We start from the raw sequence: 19,096 nt of genomic DNA on the forward strand, positions 1-19,096 counted from the left end.
GGAACAGGATATATAGTAAATTAGACAGATGATTCATGTTTTGTTGATCCAGAATAGGCAAGAAAGTGTGGGCAGACAGTACCAGCACCAAAGAAACACCACAGAATTCTATGCCCTCCCATGGAATTGTATGGGCTCTCTCTATAAAAGAGAAAACACATTTCTAAGAGAGCACTTCCTTTAATCTTTGAACTAAAAGCACCCCACTAAAGTACTTGCTTACTATAGCTAAGAAACGTCAACAGAAGAAGAGAATGTGTTACGGGGTTTAGCAACAAGATTATAGACAAAAAATTTACCAGGTTCTGCCCTAATTGTGAGCTCTTAGCAGGACTGACAGCAGGAAATAAAATGAGGAAGATTATCGTAGTAGACAACCACCACTGGTGACCTAATTCACCTTCCAGAAAACAGAGCATTTCCCAGTCTTGCCAAAATCTGCCCACTCCTGCTGCAGCATAAAATGGACTTTCACCAGACCCCCAACAGGGAGTCTGTTTGAACTAAGCTCAGATGTAAGCATACCTAATACAATTAATAAAAATATATGTTCCATGCACTATTCCTTTATCACAGCCTGAATAATGTTAACTTCAATGTTGAGAAAGCATGTAGTCATGCTTTCTTCCTGGATTACTTTGAAGCAACTGTTACTAAGTTAACCTATGAATCGAACTGCTGAAAAGTCTAACAGTTTGTCAGACTATTAACTAGAGCACACACACATTCCTCCTGCAACACAACAGTACAAATGTACATAGCAAAAGAATGCCTTAAAATTCTTTAGTTGTGATACAGATGTAATACACTATTGAATTTTCTTTGAAGTTTTCTGCTTCCTTTCTCGTAGGTAAATAGGCTTCTCAGAGACCTCTATTACTGCTCTCCAAATGCTAGGTTTATTCAGCTTTCACTCCCTCAGTTTCTTTCTGAACTCTATCCAGTCGGTCTCTGATATGCTGTTACTGCTGAGGGAATTCTGCACCAAAAAATTAAAAATAGCGTACACAATATTTTAAAATTCTGCACATTTGTTAATAAATAAATGTGGCTTCAGCATGGCAGTGGGGAAGCACAGGCCCACTGGCTGCACTGAGGTGGCAGATCACCCTGAAACCCCCACCTCCCCCACTACAGGGACTTGGCAGTGAGGCTGCACCTGACCCTGACACAGTGCAAGGGCTGGACCTGCCCCAGAAACTCTCTGGGGCCCTCTGTGCCAGGTGCACCAGGTGTGGGTTGGCAGGCTCAGCCCAGCAGGATCCAAGTGTGGAGGGGCTTAGGGTGTACGGGATCCAGGTGTGGGGCACTCTGGGTGCGGGCAGCTCAGAGGGACATTTGGATGCACAGGGGCTTGTAGGGGGGTTCTGGGTGCAGAGGCAATGGGACTCTGCAGACAATCCAAGTGAAGGTGATTGGGGCTCAGTGGGGGGAGAGGGGTCCAGGTACAGCTGCTTTGGAATCAGTGAGGTAAGGGTCTGGGTGTGGCAGGCTGGTCGGAGGAGTCCATGGGTAGGGGAGTAGGGCTTGTCAGGGTGAGGTTTCGATGGTCGTGCTTAACAGGGGAGCCCCAGCTGCTGCCAAGGGATGCCGCATGCTGGTCTCCCTCTTCCCCCCCGGGATTCCCCTATCCCCTTTTCTTCTCCATCTCCCTCCCCTCACTCCCCCATCCCCCTGCCCTATTCCACCCCCATTTCCTTCCCCACTGCCTCTTCCCCTCCACCAGCACTCACTGTTGCACAGAAAAGAGGAAGGCTCCCAGCATATAGAAGGGGAGCTCAACTGGCACTAGGACCCAGGAGGTGGCATTCAGCTGCAGAGTCAGTTGAACCAACATGCAGCCTCCTTCAGCTGGGCAGCTCTGTGCTTGCAGAGATGGGGGTGGGGAGCCCAGTGGCACATAACCCTGTGTGGCCCCCACGCCTCACTTCTGTTTGGAGGGGGGCAATCCCCTGCCCAAAACTGCACCCATGGTCGTCGCCCCTGCCCTCCCCAGTGCAGCTTCCCTTTGCTTCGCTGCAGTTTTCTGCAGGCAAGCACAGGAATTTTGTGGGGGGAGGGGAGGGCACAATTCTGCATGCGCGCAATCACACAGAACCCCCCCCCAGAAGTAATGCTGTATTCCTTCTATACAGGACATTTCTAGTTATTTCTTCTCTCCGTTTTGGAACAGTTACCCATTTCTAATTCCTTCATCTTAGTGACCTTTGCCTTACAAATACCCAGAACACTCGTAACATTTACATTAAAAACATATCTTGAAGTCCTGAAAAATTTCGAATTCCATTTCTTCCTATTGTACTAAACTTCACTGTATACATTTGTTAGGTTTCCTGAATTTCTAATGTGTATATCACTTCTTTGGGGTTATTTACTAAAATGACTGGTGTTTCTTTGCACTACGATTAGAACAACTGATATTTGTTTAAAAGATTTAAAAATATATAAAAAGATCCATCAGACATCTAAATACACTTTTTAAATTTAGTGATGTATAGAGTATTTTTTGCATTCTTTTGAGATGTCTCTCATATCAAGAATACTAATAAACAAAGACTGGACTGCAGGAGGAGTTATTTTGGCTGAAAGTGGCAGATAAACATTTAGCCATTTCATTGGACATAATGTTTTCTTCCAATAAACTTGAACCTCTCCCCTGCAAAAAGTCCCGTTTAGTAACTGAAATGCATATACAATAATTCAATGAACTACATATAGAAAGCTGGAAGCCAGGGTTACACTGAGAAACTCCGAGGAAGACCAAATTCACATTTGCTTCTTCCTTCTGACCTTCAGGGAAGCTGGATGGTACTGGTATGGAGAAAATAAACATACACGATTTTTTTCCGCCATTCATGATTGCTTAATGCCATACTTCACAGGCAGCTAAAAATAGCAAAGCAATACTGTTTCCATTAAATTAAAGCTGTGGTGCTTCTTTCAGAAGTTAGATATAACAAAAAACATCAGGATTATCCTTTACTCATTAATGCAGTATACGGCTTATTTTAAAAGTCACATAAATCTGATCCCAGTGACTGTTTTTCTTACCTGCTACCCTCATGTTTAGTCTTGTCAATCAGTCAGTAGCACAATTGCACTAATCAAACGACCTAAAAGGAGAAGATAGAAGGCACAAAAATTAGAACTCAAGGCAAATAAGAAATTTTACTACTGTTTTTGTTTGTTAATTCGATCACAGAATTAGGGTTTCCAAGCTAGTAGTGCTAATAACAATTTTGCTGATCACTTAATAGTTAGCCCGCTATTAAGCCTTGATTTCTTAGTGCGTACAGTGAAAGAGTATATTGGATTGATTTCTGATGCACTGCTCTCATTTGTCACTCAAGTATAAAGCAAGCTACCTGAATGTTTTGTTACTTTAATCATTCATTTCTGAATTTAACGAAATCCTTCATAAACTCACCTTATTTTCAGCCTGTTTTGATATGACACATTATACTCTCAATCAATTACCAAGGAAATTGGATGATGTACCTGGTTTTCTTGAAGGTGTTCAATTTGTATTGTATAAATGTAAACATACAACATGGAGGGTGCACACACAAAAAAACCTATCTGCACTCTTCCAAATTTCTAGTGACCTTTCGTACCAAGATTATGTTTTATTGAAGAGTGGCATGTCAAACCTGAGGATTTTCTCTCTAGATTATAGTTAAAAAATAGTTAATGACCACATTGCAAAGTCTGTGCACAAAAAAACTTCACTTTTCTTCAGCAAAGTCATGTCTGAAATGCAAGAAGAAAAGATATGTACCTTGATAAATCTATTCACCTATATGCATTTTATTAGTTAAATTTACAGATGGCAACTGTAGAAAGTTGGTGCTTAAAAGGGCACTCCAAGAACAGTGCTCAGAAGAAGATGGAGCTAAGGTAACCAGAATATGCCCCCCCCCACCACCCCAAGCAGTAAGCACACTTACCTGAAGACTACATATGATATGTAAGTTTGAATTTTTAAAATTAAATCTTCTGAGTTAGTTATCAAAATACTGAAAGTGAAAAGGTACACATTTTGATATGCTCAAACAACTAAGAGAACTTTACTACATGCACGCATGCACACACACAAGAGCTCACAAGAATGAGAAATTTAAATTCCAGAGATACTTTTCTGGAAAGTGACAAGTATCTGAAAATAGGGGATTAGACTGATAGTACTGCCTCAGCCAGAACTTCAGCATCTCTACAGTGACAAGCTAATTCTAATCTAAAAAGGTATTTTAGAAAACATCTACAACATTTATAAAACTTTCACATAAAATGGAGTGTTTGTAAATAAATTGTTATTTCACAGATTATCTTTCAGTTACTGGAAAAATCAAATGCACTTCCATAGCACCTTCCAGCTGAAGATCTCCAAGCACTTTACAAACATTACTTGCACTAAGCCTCAAACAATCCTGTGAGGATGGTTAAGTATTATCCCCCAATTTTTAAATGGCAAAACTCCCACAGACACTTCCAAAATTTTCAAACTAAGATGCCAAGAGATTCTGAGCACCTGCTGAGAACCCAATGAAAGGTTCAGGACTCTGATCCACTGAAAAAAATCAGGCCAGAGGTGTCTAGGTTTAGTCAAAGTGTTAAAGTTTTGGCTATTCTGACACTGGATAAGTAATTTAGGAAGCATTTGGCTGAACACTGGAACAAAGGAGACAGCATTCTCTAATATTTATTGATAAGGCCGCAGAGGCTCTTAAGAACCACTGTAATATGTACTTCCGTACCTGTGGCGTGAAAGGGTTTTCACGTTTTTCACTGAGCTGAAATTAGATTCTGCCTGGAAGCTTAGCAGGAAAAGATTAGGCTACTAAGCTATTTACTATTTCACTCGCTCATTTCTTACCATTTAATAATGCATAAGAAACTCAGATTCAAGTTACTAGAGCCTGCAACTTGACTCAAACCTAACAAGACCCAACTTCAAGTGTCAAGTTCGCATTGGTTTGGAAAACAATAGACTCCTGAAGGCCCAGGTCGGCTCTCCTCCCCAGGCCTATGGTGATGGCGCTGCTTGACCTGCTCCTGCCGGACACTGTCACCGCACTGTGCTGTGTTTGCTGGGGAGTGCATGTGCCAAGGAATCACAGAGCCTCATCCCGCAGTGCACACACCCACCACAGCAGGAGCAGTGCACGCAACTACTGCCGTGCCAACCTCACAGTAAGGAGAAGAGCCAACCTGAGCCCAAGAGGATCAGTTGTTTTCCAACCTGACACAAACCTGACATCGGTAGTCGGAAAATGACTCGACCCTCTTCGGCTTGGGTCAATTTGGGTCTGGGTTAAAAATCAGGCCCGAGAAGACCTCTACAAGTTACCTTAAAATGCACACGATACTCAGACCAATAATGTAGCCTGTAACCAATATCTCCTTTGGATAAAAGGAAATCTGCGTGAAATGGAAAAGAATGTGTAAATGAATGGTTGATGCCTAATATAAGGCTTTATGAAACAGCTGTATATGACAGTACCACAACATCCCTGAGACTCTGTGCTTTTGAATGCTACAACAGTAAAAAAATCCTATTTGCTCTACATCGTTCAGAAAACTCTCTCAACCCTACATAAGCCCTGGGAGAGGGTGAACTTTCCACTATTCAAACAACTTCTTTTGGCTTGTATTCAAAGTAGCACTATTGAGTTCAGAGATCCATGTCCAGCTCCTCTCTGCTATAGGTAGGGTGACTATGATATACTGCTTAAATTTTTATGGGAGTAAGGGTTAGTAGTGAGGAGGATAGTAAATGAAAGGAAAAAATGGAAAGACCTGAGAAACCCTCCTTCTCTCCACACTAAGAAAGAGACCAAGACCTTAAAATATCAACAGGCACTTTCAAGAGTAGAGAGGAATTTGGTGCTAAATGTTCACTGCTTACACTAAGAGTGAAACTTTCCTAGCATATCCATCACAAGCTATGCAAAATGTCCAGATGATAAGTAATTGGCCATGAGCAAGCACACTGTAGGAGATCACTATCGGTGTAGGCAACTGAGAAACCTCCTGAGAATCCCCCCCACACACACTATTTATTTCAGTATGCAGCTAAATGCAGAATCCCTCACCCTCAATACAGTAAAAAGAACAGGAGTACTTGTGGCATCTTAGAGACTAACAAATTTATTAGAGCATAAGCTTTCATGGGCTACAGTCCACTTCATCGGATGCATAGAATGGAACATATAGTAAGAAGACAGACAGACAGACAGACAGACACATATATACACACACACACAGAAGGTGGAAGTTGCCATACAAACTGTAAGAGGCTAATTAATTAAGATGAGCTATCAGCAGGAGAAAAAAACTTTTGTAGTGATAATCAAGATGGCCCATTCAGACAGTTGACAAGAAGGTCTGAGGATACTTAACATAGGGAAATAGATTAAATAGGTTTCAGAGTAACAGCCGTGTTAGTCTGTATTCGCAAAAAGAAAAGGAGTACTTGTGGCACCTTAGAGACTAACCAATTTATTTGAGCATGAGCTTTCGTGAGCTACAGCTCAATAGGTTTTTTCTCCTGCTGATAATAGCTCATCTTAATTAATTAGCCTCTTACAGTTTGTATGGCAACTTCCACCTCCTAAGGCATCCCTTGTTTCCCTTACTCACCAGGACCTAGTTCCAGTGATGACAGGGGCTTTTTGTCTGTACCAGGCCTGCAAACCAGTACTGTCTTGAGAGCGGTGAAAGCTCTTGCCCTTTTCCTTCCAGATATTGCATAGGGCAATACAAGTGGCATTAGGAATACTGGCATTCAAATGGGTATGCAGGTGAGTGCCATCTTGCCTTCAGTTGGCCAAGTGCACATTCTGTCACCATCCTGTAACTGCTGTGTGTGCAATTAAACCTCTCTCTTCCAGGTGCTCTTGTATCATGGTACAGCGTCATGAGCTGTGGCAGCAGAGTGGAAAAACAACAGTGGGCACAGACACCCCATTCATAACCATATTATTTGAACGCAAAAGGACTTCATTCCCGCCTAACAAGTAAATGCCAAATCACCTCGGCACTCTTGCCAGTGCATCCCACACTGGTGTTAATAAACTTGCCTTTATGGTTGGTCATGTCATAAATATAAAGGGAAGGGTAACAACCTTTATGTATGCAGTAAAATAAAATCCCTCTTGGCCAGAGGTACAGAATCCCCTTACCCGTAAGGGGTTAATCAGTTCAATTAACCTGGTTGGCACCTGACCAGAAGGACCAATGGGGAAAGAAGATACTTTCAAATCTGGGGTGGGGGGAAAGGCTTTGTTTTTGTGCTCTGTATGTGTTCTCTAGGGAGACAAAGAGAGAGACCAAGCAAGTAATCCAGCTCCTACTGAATGATACATCTAAATTACAGGAATAGTAAGTAATAGCAAGGAAATGCGTTAGTATATCTTTTGTTTTAGCTTGTGAATTTTCCCTATGCTTAGAGGGAGGTTTATCCCTGTTTTTTGTAACTTTAAAGTTTTGCCTAGAGGGGAATTCTGTGTTTTGAATCTGATTATCCTGTAAAATTACCTTCCATCCTGATTTTACAGAAGTGCTTCTTTTACTTTTTTTTCTTTATAATAAAAAGTTCTGTTTTTTTTTTTTTTAAAAGAATCTGATTGGTTTTTAGTGTCCTAAAAACCCAGGGATTTGGTCTGTTCTCACCTGTACCAATTGGTGAGGACATTATGCTCAAGCCTCCCCAGGGAAGGTGATTGAAGGGGCTTGGGGGGAATATTTTGGGGAACAGGAACTCCAAGTGGTTCTTTTCCTTGAATATTTGTCTAGCTCACTTGGTGGTGGCAGTGAATACCGTCCAAGGACAAGAAGGGATTTGTGCCTTGGGGAAGTTTTAACCTAAGCTGATAGAAATAATCTTAGGGGGGTCTTTCATGCGGGTCCCCTCATCTGTACCCCAGAGTTCAGAGTGGGGAGGGAACCCTGACAGGTCAATACCTGAATAACAATCAAGTAATATCCTTTACAGTTAACATATTTATGTGTTCCTTGTGGTGAGCAAACCATGGGCACACATGCACCATCAATGATCCCAGCACCGTTCAGGAACCCCATTCTCTCAAAGCCAGCTATTACTTCAGGCACAATAGCTATGTCCAGTACCCATAGGTAATCAACAGCAATAACTGCCTCACAAATCACCACTACCACACCACTAACTGTCAACTTGCCAACACCAAACTGGTTAGCTATAGATCTATAGCAGCTAGGGGTAGACAACTTCCAGATAGTACTAACACGCCACTTCTGGACTGGTACCAGCCACCCTTATTTTGGATACTCTGGTGCTGGAAGATTGGGCCAACCTCCTAACAGATCTCCATGAAAGTGGCCGTCCTCACAGAGACCTTCTGGAGCCACTGGTGGTCATCCCAGGTCTGCATGACAATGTAGTCCCGCTCTGCGTTTATGGTCCTGCACCAGATGTACTGGTCTTCACAGGGGGAATCTACAGCAATTACACCATGCATCAGCTGTCTCCACTGTGCCATAACAGCATCCAGCCAGCATGATTATCTAAAGACCTGCTGATGCCTCCTGAGGGTCACCAACCACTGCTGAAATGACGTCAACCATGCCCCATACCTTCAATCCGCATCCTGTTCCAATAACAGCACAGCCAAAAGCAGGAACAGTTCATCCACTGGTGCTGGATCCATGACTTAGCACCAGCGGGAATGGACAGAAGTGAGAAGTATGCACAGCTGGAAATCCCTCAGTTTAAAGTGCTGGAGATTGAAGAAAACTTCTGCACAGGTGCTCAGGAAGGACAAACAATTTCTTCCACACCGCACATAAAACAATTCCTAGAGGGACTCGAGTTAGTCAGGTGCTAAAAACTGTGGAATTCGTCCCAGAAACATTAGCTGTGAACCCGAGTTACCTGCAGTGCCAATGTGGATGTGCCTACAAGGGTATGAGTCAAGTGCAGCTCGGCTAATCCAGGTACCAGGAAGCTTGAGACAGGGAGGATTTTATTTATTTTTAACACTATGAGAAATATATTTAGAAGTTGAAGTGTAGCTGCAATTACCACCTATTTGAAGCTCACAAAAAAAGCACACCACCACTTCATATATTCTGAAGTATACATAGCAAATTATAGCAATCATATGTTCAATCATTCCATAGTAGCTAAGAACAAAATAAATGTGTTAATTAAAATCAGAAAGCAGTTACTTGCCAACCCACTATTCCCACTGGTAAAAAGCGTGACTAGAACGTGCATACACTGTATTATAATCATATTATGTACGTATTTGTTTTTTGTATCGCTGAAAATATCTAGCTTTGTCATGATAAGCATCCCCATAAAGCACTGGGTCCTAGTAGCTAGCTTGATACTACAGCCCATTCTAAATGAATATACCATGAAAGAGAAACCTCAACAAAAATAAAAGAAGTCATTACAAATACTTCCTATTGAATCAAGTCCAAATTTACTGCAGAACAAGCAATTTATTCCCCCAAGCTGCTGAAGAATGGTCAAATCCCAGTGAATGGTATCAGGACAACATTGTAAGAATTAGATCCACAATTTTTAAGAATGAAATTCACACGTTGCATGGAGAACTGATGCAAACACATGATCCACATAAATGCACGCGGAATACAAAGAGACTAGTCACACAGGGAAATCTAGATCTCTTGCAAGGCTGAGGAACTCACAGGAGTATCCATGCAACCACTGAACAGGCCATTATTTGAGGGAAGGTGTGCTGCAGTCCCTGAAGCAGGGGGACAAAATCCTAAGCAGCTCCAGTGGCCCAAAACCCTCAAATAAGAGGGTGCAGAGAGGCAGTAACCACTATTCTAGTCACTGTTCAGTGGTTGCATTGAAAGGGGCTGCGCTGAGTTACGTTCTGCCTACAAACCGATGCTCAAATTTAATTACCCCCATACATAGATCATCATGCCAGGCCTAATCATATGAGCTGTGAGAGGAATTAATTTCACATCAAATATATAAATATATAAAGTCTGCTGCAGTTTCCACGGTATGCATCCGATGAAGTGAGCTATAGCTCACGAAAGCTCATGCTCAAATAAATTGGTTAGTCTCTAAGGTGCCACAAGTACTCCTTTTCTTTTTGCGAATACAGACTAACACGGCTGTTACTCTGAAACACATCAAATACAGTTCCTATGCAGAACACACCTTACCTAATAAGCACATATGCTCTTTCTTAATACTTAGCTTAATATGTGGTTCTTATATACAGTAGATCCTCAGAGTTAAAAAATACCTCTGGACTGGACGTCGTTCATAACTCTGAAGTGTTTGTAACTCTGAATAAAGTATTATGGTTATTCTCTCAAAAGTTTACAACTGAACATTGACTTAATATAGCTTTGAAGCTTTACTATGCAGAACAAAAATGCTGCTTTTAACAATCTTAATTTAAATGAAACAAGCATAGAAACAGTTTCCTTACCTTGTCAAAAAAAGTTTTAATTTCCATTTTAGTAGTTTATGTTTAACACAGTACTGTATCGTATTTTTTGTTTGGTTTCGGTCTCTGATGCTGCGTGACTGCGTACTTCTGGTTCCAAATGAGGTGTGTGGTTGACTGTTCAGTTCATAACTCTGGGGTTTGTAACTGTAAGGTTCTACTGTAGCACTTTTCCTACACATATCTCAACGATCTTTACAATACTACACAATTATACTGACCCCTATTTTACTGATGGTGAAACTGAGGCACAGAGAGGTGAAGGGACTTTCACAAAATCATGCAGCAAAGTAAGCACACAAATGGAGGGAAAAAATTACAGGATTGAGCCCTAAAATCTAACCCCTCCTATCCTATTTATAATGAAAAAATTAAATCCCAGTATGAACATGTAAATCTTGAAAATTAAATCTGACTGAAATTTTGACTCAGTCCAGCAGCCCTTATTCACATAAATCATCCCTTTGAGTTTAATGGGATTGTGTGTGTAAGGATTAAACAATCAGAATTTAAATTAACAAATTCTACTGAATTAAAATACAACATTCTAAATCAACATTTCCCTCCCACCCGTCTGGCTCTGCCAGTGACTTGTGTCTTAACTGTGACTGATTTATATACTAAAATAATCTAGACAATGAACCGCATATTTTTGTGACTATACACTACCAAACCCATCATGAGCACTTAACAAGCAGTAAAATATCCTAAGTATTATGCCCTATTACCATATACAAAATGGAAAATAAGGATTTGGAACGATTGCTACACACAAATTTCAGAAAATATTTTACAAATATTTATCATTAAACTCCAAAACTCTTGCTGTAGTATCCTTCTCTTCTTAAAATATTGCCACTTATGCATCTAAATCAAGTTCTCTCCTATATGCCCTGTCCCACCCGTGCCAGATGTGGAGCTGCTCCATGAATACCATATAGTTACCTGCTTATTAGGGTCTTTACTGTATGGTTTCAGAGTAGCAGCCGTGTTAGTCTGTATCCGCAAAAAGAAAAGGAGTACTTGTGACACCTTAGAGACTAACAAATATATTTGAGCATAAGCTTTCGTGTGCTACAGCTCACTTCATCGGATGCATGCATCGGAAAATACAACAGGGAGATTTTATGTACACAGAGAACATTAAACAATGTGTGTTACCATACACACTGTACAAAGGTGAGCGATTACCAGCGGGGCGGGGGGGGGGGGCGCGACCCTTTTGTAGTGATAATCAGTTTATCTTCAGGCTCCTTACAAAACTTGTTTTGCCACATGGGCCCAATGTTGGTAGCCAGCAGATAAATTGCACTATCAACAGTTAAAATGACTCTTTGTCCAGAGGCCAGTCCTGTTGCTGCTGGGGAGCTGTTCAAGCTGACATCCAGGGTCTGCTGAGGTGTCTAAAGAAGCTAGGCCTATCTGGCCCACAATCACAGAATGCATAATGACAGGTTTCAGACTAGCAGCCGTGTTAGTCTGTATTCGCAAAAAGAAAAGGAGGACTTGTGGCACCTTAGAGACTAACCAATTTATTTGAGCATAAGCTTTCGTGAGCTACAGCTCACTTCATCGGAATGCATCCGATGAAGTGAGCTGTAGCTCACGAAAGCTTATGCTCAAATAAATTGGTTAGTCTCTAAGGTGCCACAAGTCCTCCTTTTCTAATCACAGAATGGTACGGCTTTAACTAAGAGGGACTGTTAAAAAAAATTTCTCGAAGTGCTTTATTCCTATTATTAAGATTAAACAATACTTTGGTTTAAGTCAGCTGTTTGGTGTCAGACTCCTAAAGAGAAGAACAGGTGCCGAATCCAGTCGGACTTGGCTGGGAAAACATGCCTGAAACACGGGTAGTACCACACCTGGTCTAAATGTGGGAGAAATATGGAATTCTACCCCCGTGAGGTAAAGATACAAGGTCTAACACTTTAAGAGGTACACTCAAACAGAGGACAGAGATGCAGCTAGTCCTCCAAGTGTATCTCCATGCTTAACTAAATGAGTGGTGGTACGCTTAACTAAATGAGTGGTAACTTGCCATGAAATTAACAGAAAATTATGTGTCACTGAAGCCTCCCCTCAAGCCTTTGACATTTAGCTATCACACACAGGTATACTCTTGACTAGTGAGAAATGCCAGCCCATCTGTTTTACTTAATTTCTGTGATATGTTAAAAGCAACTGGTATGTGTGTATTTGTAGTATTTAGAATCTGAAAGGAAGAGGCTGGATGGATAGGATATAGTCTTTACTGCTAGAAACTTTGACCTTGATCCAACTATCAGCTATTGATTGCGCTCTGATTCCAGCACATTAGGACTACCAGTACTGCTACAGCTACTAAATACTATTAACATTCTGTTGTATGGGGATTAGGTTAAATGCTTTAGTGTTTAGTAGTAGAATGATTACAAAAATAAAAATAACTACAAACCTAAAAAAAAACCTTCCTCACAAATAGTAATCCTACTGATATCAAAAGGACCACTAGAGTGTGAGTAAGCATTTGCAGTATAGGTGCCTACTCCTTTAGACCTCAACCCTACTAAATACTTATGCATATCCTTTATTTTACTCATGTGAGTAGTCCCATTAATTTCAATAATACCCCGGTGAGTAAAATTAAGCATATGCACAAGTGTTCACAAGATCAGGGCCTTAGTGAATTATTTCTATACCACAAATGCAGAAATTGAACTCTATAACTTAATATAAAATATTATCTGGTTATCCAGTGTTTTCAGTCCTTGACAAACGAGTAATTTTAGTGTGAGCCATTTAGATGGGTTCATGTATTTTTATGTAAGTATTATTAAATAACTGTTCACATTTATATAATGCTTTTCATCAGTTATCAAAGGCTTTTACAAAAGTAGGTAAGTATCATTATACCAATTTCACATGTGGGAAAACTGGAGTAAAGACCAAGGTCCCATAGATAGTTAGTGGCTCAGGCAAAAATGGAATCCAGGGCAGACAGGGCTTTACACTATCTAGTTGCATGTAGCTACTACAGTGACAGATGCTCAAAGATAGGTAAATATAGATAATAAATCTATAATAATAAATCTTTCTACTTCACAATCACAGAAGTAGAAAAACTGGAGATCAAAGTGATGTACTAGGTCATTTAGACCCAGATCCTCCAATAAGATCCATGAGGATGTACCCAACTGCAGAATTGGTTCCTTAGCTCATTACCCTGCCAATGCAGGACTGGTCCCTACAGCAATGTCTTTAGTGCAGGGGCAGGCAAACTTTTTGGCCGGAGGGCCACAACGGGTTTTGGAAATTGTATGGAGGGCCGATTAGGGGAGGTTGTGCCTGTGCCCCTGCCCCCTATCTGTCCCCCTTGCTTCTCGCCCCCTGACAGCCCCATCCACCCCCCCCCCGTTCCCTGATGGCCCCCCAGGACCCCTGCCCCATCCACACACACACACACCCCGCTCCTGTCCCCTGACCGCTCCTGGAACCCCTGCCCCTGACTGCCCCATTCAAGCCCCCTCCTTCCTGACTGCCCCCCTGGGATCCCTGCCCCCATTCAACCCCCAGCACTCCATTCCCTGCCCTCTGACCGCCCCGACCCCATCCATACCCCCCACCCACCACCTCAAACTCCTCTGCCCTCTATCAAACCGCCCTGTTCCCTGCCCCCTTACCGCGCAGCACAGAGCACTGGTGGCTGGCCGCGCAGCCCAGAGCACTGTGCTGGTGTAGTGTAGTAAATTGATCTCCGTAACTGCTACCAGTAGCACATTCCTACGCAGAGCAGTTTAATATATTACACAGGCAGCATGGTGCACTGAGGCTGCGGGGGAGGAGGAACAGCAGGGGAGGGGCCGGGAGCTAGCCTCCCGGGCCAGGAGCTCAGGGGCCGGGCAGGAGGGTCCCGTAGGCCGGATGTGGCCCGTGGGCCGTAGTTTGCCCACCTCTGCTTTAGTGTTTCGTTGAATGTCAGGTTATCCATAGACAACTTTTGTATTGATGATTTCCATGATCAGTTAAAGAACATTTAATAAAATGCTATTTTAAAAAATTATTTTTTCTTCTTTACAGCAGTATTTCCTCCTTCTCCCACAACATAAGGGATTTGTCTATATTAGAAAACTGACAGAGTTAACATAGTACAATCCCCTTAGTATGAACACAGTTCTATCAATATAATGGCACTTTACACTGGCTTTGCTATTCCCAGACAAGAAAAGGAATAACTATGCTAGTATGATATATTTGTATAACTGTCTCCACAGTAGGGCTTTTACCAGAGTAAAGTCACACTGGTTTAAATAAAAAAAAAAGTCAACCCCTTAATTGACAGTTATACTGGTTTCAGAGCAGTAGCCATGTTAGTCTGTATTTGCAAAAAGAAAAGGAGGACTTGTGGCACCTTAGAGACTAACAAATTTATTTGAGCATAAGCCTTCATGAGCTACAGCTGATGCATCCAATGAAGTGAGGTGTAGCTCATGAAAGCTTATGCTTAAATAAATTTGTTAGTCTCTAAGGTGCCACAAGTCCTCCTTTTCTTTTTATAGTTATACTGATAAAACTAGGCTAGGTCTTTAGAGAAACTAAAGCTTTTCACTGTTGGATGATTGACGGCATCAGAACTGGCATCAGGCTACAAAGTCACATATGAGGAAAGTTGAGCTGGAAAGAAAAATCATGCTTACTTATTATGTATCAAGGATAAAATGTTAGGAATGCATTTCTACAAATAATAGGATAAAGATGTGAAGAGAGAAACAAAGGTACACAATTCAAAACTGAAATGGAAGAGCTAATTCTATTTTAAGTTGTTTTGCATCAATAGCAGCTGATTGCAAACAACAGTGAAAACCAGAAAAGCCCATTTCCGTTTACAGCTATTAATACTGAAGTTCTAAATCACTGTAAGCATACCCAGTCAAAACGTATCAGACATCTGCACACTTTATCTCTTCCCTGTGAGGAATGCATCCATAATACTAGTTTGGGAAGTGTCCAGCTCTCTCTCTACACCTGAAATACCTCTCTCCACACACTTCATCTCTGATTCAATGGCCTGGAGCCCGCACACAAACTCTCATTTCCACCTGACTCCTTCCTTTGGTCCTGTGCAAGCTTAAATTTATGGGTTTCAGAGTAGCAGCCCTGTTAGTCTGTATTCGCAAAGAGAAAAGGTGCCACAAGTACTCCTTTTTGCTTACATTTAGAGTCATTTTTTCCCCTTTTTTCCCCCCACATTGGAGCAGGGGGGAGATACAGAGACCGGGTGCAGAACAGCCCAATTTCCCCCCTTTTAGGAGCGTAGATTGGTGGAGCAGCAGCCCCAAGGAGGAAACTAGTCTGTGGAGCAAGGGAAGAAGAGCAAAGCTGCCAGGGACGTTGAGACCCCAGGAGAGGGTCACCATGGAAAGGGCTCAGGGCTGGAGGGTGGTTTATTCTGCTGGCACAGGAGGCAGCCAAAGGGGAGGAACAAGAGGCGCAGGCCGGGGGTGAGGAAGGGGGAAGTGAGACTCTGCGGGTGAAGGAGGAGAGCGGTGCAGGGCACCTCCGAGCTCCGGCCGGCCCGAGCGAGGGAAGCCGAGCGGGAGGTGGGAACGTGGCAGGCGAGGCTCGGCGCCGCTAGAGCGCAAAGGGCACACGCGGGGCGGAGCAGAGGGCACAGGCCGGCTGGGAGGAGGGCGGGCGGGCGCTCAGGGGGCGACCTGGCCGGGGACACGCCGGGCGAGGCGGGGGCGGGCTGCGCAGGGTCTCTGAGCCTGGTGGGCGCGAGCCCAGGCCGGGACGTGGGGAGCCCCTTACCTGCGCTCCGGCCGGCCGCCCGGCCCCTCCTCACTCGGCGGCGGCGGCGGCTGCAGACTCGACCCGGCTCGGCAGCTGCCCAGAGGGCGGCGGAGGAGCAGGAAACCGAGCGGCCCCGCCGCGACAGACGCAAAGGCGGGGAGAGCTCGCCCGCCCCCTAGTGCTGGCGGACTCGGGCCAGAGTCTGCTCCGCGGCCCGGCCCCGCCCACCGACAGCCCCTCCCCCACAAACCCGCCCCCCTCCTCCCTTCGATCCCGGAGACCTCTCCGCCCTGCCGGCTGCTGGGCACGCCCCAGCCGGGGGCTCCGAGCTGCTGGGCTGGGCTGGGCTGGGCGGGGGCGGGGGCGGGGGAGGAGTTGCCCTTGCCCTTGCCCTTGCCCTTGCCCTTGCCCTTGCCCTGCATGGCTGCTCTTGTTGGGGAGCTCAACCCGCCCCCCCCTCCCGTTGGGCTCAGGGCTTCTGCCTCCCCTGGCTCCAGCTAGGGCTCGGAGTGCCTGGGCTTGGGGCTTCCCCACCCCCTCCTGCACCCCAGCCCCCTGCCCCAGACTCAGCCCGGAGCCCCCTTCCACACTCCGAACCCCTCAGTCCCACCCAGTGCAGAGCCCACACCCCAACCCCCTGCCCCAGCCTGGTGAACGTGTGTGTGTGTGGGGGGGGGAATGGAGTGAGTGGGGTAGGGCAAGGGTGTTTGGGTTTGTGTGATTAGACAGTTGGCAGCCCTACTTCCACCCCCAAAGACTCCTGCCTCTGGGAGCTCCTGCCAGGGCTCACGGCTTCCGTCTCCCATGACTCCAATCAGGACTCCGGGCACCCCGACTTGGGGTTTCCCCCCCCTGTGGCTCCAGCCGAGGCTCTGGGTGCCCAGGCTCTGGGCTTCCGCCCTGCAGCTGGGACTCGGGGCATCCAGGCTTGGGGTTTCAACCCCTGTGGCTGCAGCCGGAGCTCGGGGCACCTGGGCTTGGGGTTTCCAGCCCCATGGCTCCTGCTAGGGCTCGGGGTGATGAGAATCAGGGCTTCTGCCCCTGGGGCTTCTTCCGGGGCTCGGGGCACCCATTTTTCTGGGGGGCCCCAAATTGGCCAGGGGCCCTGTATTAATGCTCTGCTGGCCGGGACTAGCAGCCAGGACCACCCAGTTGGGCTGCTCCCAATAGCATGGGACCCATCTTCGCCTCTGGGAACATCCTCTAACTGCAGGAAGTTCAGCAGCTGCTCCCTTCTGAGCCCAGCTTTGAAAGCAATGCTGAGGGTGGAAATCCTGTGACCCCGCTATGACGATACAATCCCATTTTGGGTTGGAACCTTCAAAGTTACACCACTGTGAAATTTCAGATGTAAATATTTTTAATCATTAAATTAAATCATTAAATTTAATCATTTAATCATGAAATTGACCAATTATAAAATCCGCTGGCTGTGAAATTGACCAAAATGGACCATGAATTTGGTAGGGCCCCACTCATGACTTCAAGTGAAACAGTAAAGTTACTGGAGTGGAGTGTGGGGAGGAAAATTGCTGGTGCCCATCTTTTGCAGGGAAAAAGGGCCACTGAGACATAAACACACACTTTATCACCAAGGCTACCACAATCCAGCCTCAAACCCCTACCCCAACCTTTACACAAGGGCTCGTCCCCTGCCATCCCTCCTACTCTCCCCCCCATACACACAATTAACCCCTACCTTCACACAAGGTCTCTTCTCAAGCTCCAAGCTGCTGCCCCCCCATCCACCCACCCACCCCCAGATTTTCCCCTCCCTCTAGCCACCCCCAATCCCTACCTTCACATCCCACTTCTCCTACCCACTAACACAGAGTCACCACCAGCTCCCCTGTTACACCTGGAATTGCCCCACAACTTCCCCTTCCCCCCTCCCCCCCCGCCACCTGTGCTCTACCCTCTTCCCTCCATGGACTGTGGGGGAAACTTTCTGGGCATTCCCACTGGCAGGGGGTGTGGCAACCAGCACCGCCCAGCTCTGCTGTCACCGTCCCCTACCCCTGGGTGCAACAGACAACCGGCCTTCTCCATGCTGGCCCCCGGTGGTGATGGAGGACACACACCCCTCCCCCCAGCGTGAACCTGCACGGTGGAGATGGTGCCCAGGAGCCTGCAGCCAGGCATCAGGGTTGCTGGGAGGGTGACTACCAGGAGTCACAGCACTGCTGCCGTCCCTGGCCCTCCACTCCAGGAGAGCGGGGGAGGCTCGCGGCAGGAGGAGACCGATCCAGGACCGGAGCCCCCACGCCATGCCACATGGGGTAAGGGGATGCAGCGGGATCAGCGCTCCAGCACCAGGAACCCTCTCCCTGATCCATTCCCTTGCTTTGGATAATTTTTTTTTGGTTCACTCCACTGCCACCCGCTTCAGCTGGGGTGGTCTGCAGCGTGGTGCAGGGCAGTCTGGGAGTAGTAGTGCAGCTAGCGGCGCAGGTCCAAGGGACCCGGCGGAACGCAGTGAAGTACAGCTCCCGCAACACCCAGTCCCTGTTATGCCTGTGCCCTGCGCTCCCTGGGCTCCTGAACATTTCAGCGGGCTCTCTGCATTGCTGGGCTGTGGCCAGGCCCAGATTAACCTTTTGTGGGCCCCCATGGGCCCCTTCCAAGTCTGGGCCTGGCGCCATTGGTGCCATTGTAAACTCGGTACTGGCCCCAGAGCCCTGCCCCCTCACACCAACACCCCCACCTCAGGACCTCACCCCCGCACACCAACACCCCTGCTCCACCACCCCCTCCCCCACAAGAGTCTCATGCCATGGCCCCACCCCACACAAACCCTCCTCAGAGCCGGTCTCACAGCCCTGTCCCCACACAGTGACACATTCTCC

General features: G+C 45.5%; 1 protein-coding gene across 3 annotated transcripts in view; it reads right to left on the reverse strand.

Moving 5' to 3' along the window:
- Positions 1–16,393, reverse strand: part of FAM3C (FAM3 metabolism regulating signaling molecule C) — a 60,778-nt gene extending 44,385 nt beyond the window's left edge. For 2 of the 3 annotated variants that reach the window (XM_077834446.1, XM_077834430.1), the window contains exons 1-2: positions 16,269–16,393; positions 3,052–3,113 (exon numbers count right to left, since the gene is read on the reverse strand). In XM_077834446.1, the coding sequence (XP_077690572.1) occupies positions 3,052–3,064 (13 nt within the window). In that variant the 5' untranslated portion in view covers positions 3,065–3,113; positions 16,269–16,393. Of the gene's footprint in view, positions 1–3,051; positions 3,114–5,347; positions 5,419–16,268 lie in introns of all 3 variants that reach the window. The other variant, XM_077834438.1, reaches the window with a different exon arrangement.
- Between the last annotated feature and the right edge of the window lie 2,703 nt (positions 16,394–19,096).

This window comes from Eretmochelys imbricata, chromosome 1 (genome assembly GCF_965152235.1).
Source record: "Eretmochelys imbricata isolate rEreImb1 chromosome 1, rEreImb1.hap1, whole genome shotgun sequence".
NCBI classification, from domain to species: domain Eukaryota; kingdom Metazoa; phylum Chordata; order Testudines; family Cheloniidae; genus Eretmochelys; species Eretmochelys imbricata.